The 1595-nt window shown below is 36.7% G+C and overlaps 1 protein-coding gene across 1 annotated transcript; it reads right to left on the bottom strand.

Moving 5' to 3' along the window:
- Positions 1-922: 922 nt before the first annotated feature.
- On the bottom strand, positions 923-1153 carry Smp_206230 (unnamed protein product; the record flags this gene model as incomplete). Its single annotated transcript, XM_018796819.1, has 1 exon — positions 923-1153. One exon carries the CDS (start codon positions 1151-1153, stop codon positions 923-925), a length of 231 nt encoding a protein of 76 aa, XP_018644824.1.
- Between the last annotated feature and the right edge of the window lie 442 nt (positions 1154-1595).

Below are 1595 nucleotides of genomic sequence, written 5' to 3'. Positions count from 1 at the left end.
TCTAAATCACAACTAGCAACTCAATGTAAAGCAAAATCCGTCCACTCACTACATAATTGTTTATAAAAATGTTTTTCGTCTGCACAGTAGATCAACGAACTCTTAGACTGCATACTGCATCGCAATACCATTGTCTTAAAATAAAGCAATGAGGTAAGCACTACACTTCGTCTGCTGCATATACAAAACAAATGATATTAATTATTAGGTGACTTCTGATAAACTCATTCCGGATATCACGCATCGTCGCCTCTAAATCACAACTAGCAACTCAATGTAAAGCAAAATCCGTCCACTCACTACATAATTGTTTATAAAAATGTTTTTCGACTGCAGAGTAGATCAACGAACTCTTAGACTGCATACTGCATCGCAATACCATTGTCTTAAAATAAAGCAATGAGGTAAGCACTACACTTCGTCTGCTGCATATACAAAACAAATGATATTAATTATTAGGTGACTTCTGATAAACTCATTCCGGATATCACGCATCGTCGCCTCTAAATCACAACTAGCAACTCAATGTAAAGCAAAATCCGTCCACTCACTACATAATTGTTTATAAAAATGTTTTTCGTCTGCACAGTAGATCAACGAACTCTTAGACTGCATACTGCATCGCAATACCATTGTCTTAAAATAAAGCAATGAGGTAAGCACTACACTTCGTCTGCTGCATATACAAAACAAATGATATTAATTATTAGGTGACTTCTGATAAACTCATTCCGGATATCACGCATCGTCGCCACTAACTCACAACTAACAACCCAATACAAAACATACAAAATATAACCAGTCCACAAACTACGCCAACGTATATGAAAATGTTCTTCGACTGCAGAGTAGATCAACGAACTCTTAGACTGCATACTGCATCGCAATACCATTGTCTTAAAATAAAGCAATGAGGTAAGCACTACACTTCGTCTGCTGCATATACAAAACAAATGATATTAATTATTAGGTGACTTCTGATAAACTCATTCCGGATATCACGCATCGTCGCCACTAACTCACAACTAACAACCCAATACAAAACATACAAAATATAACCAGTCCACAAACTACGCCAACGTATATGAAAATGTTTTTCGACTGCAGAGTAGATCAACGAACTCTTAGACTGCATACTGCATCGCAATACCATTGTCTTAAAATCAAGCAATGAGGTAAGCACTACACTTCGTCTGCTGCATATACAAAACAAATGATATTAATTATTAGGTGACTTCTGATAAACTCATTCCGGATATCACGCATCGTCGCCTCTAAATCACAACTAGCAACTCAATGTAAAGCAAAATCCGTCCACTCACTACATAATTGTTTATAAAAATGTTTTTCGTCTGCACAGTAGATCAACGAACTCTTAGACTGCATACTGCATCGCAACACCATTGTCTTAAAATCAAGCAATGAGGTAAGCACTACACTTCGTCTGCTGCATATACAAAACAAATGATATTAATTATTAGGTGACTTCTGATAAACTCATTCCGGATATCACGCATCGTCGCCACTAACTCACAACTAACAACCCAATACAAAACATACAAAATATAACCAGTCCACAAACTACGCCAACGTAT

The sequence above is a fragment of the Schistosoma mansoni genome (assembly GCF_000237925.1).
Source record: "Schistosoma mansoni, WGS project CABG00000000 data, supercontig 1882, strain Puerto Rico, whole genome shotgun sequence".
NCBI lineage: Eukaryota > Metazoa > Platyhelminthes > Trematoda > Strigeidida > Schistosomatidae > Schistosoma > Schistosoma mansoni.
The sequence above is the reverse complement of the archived record's forward strand: the minus strand, read 5'-3'. Positions and strand labels throughout refer to the sequence as shown.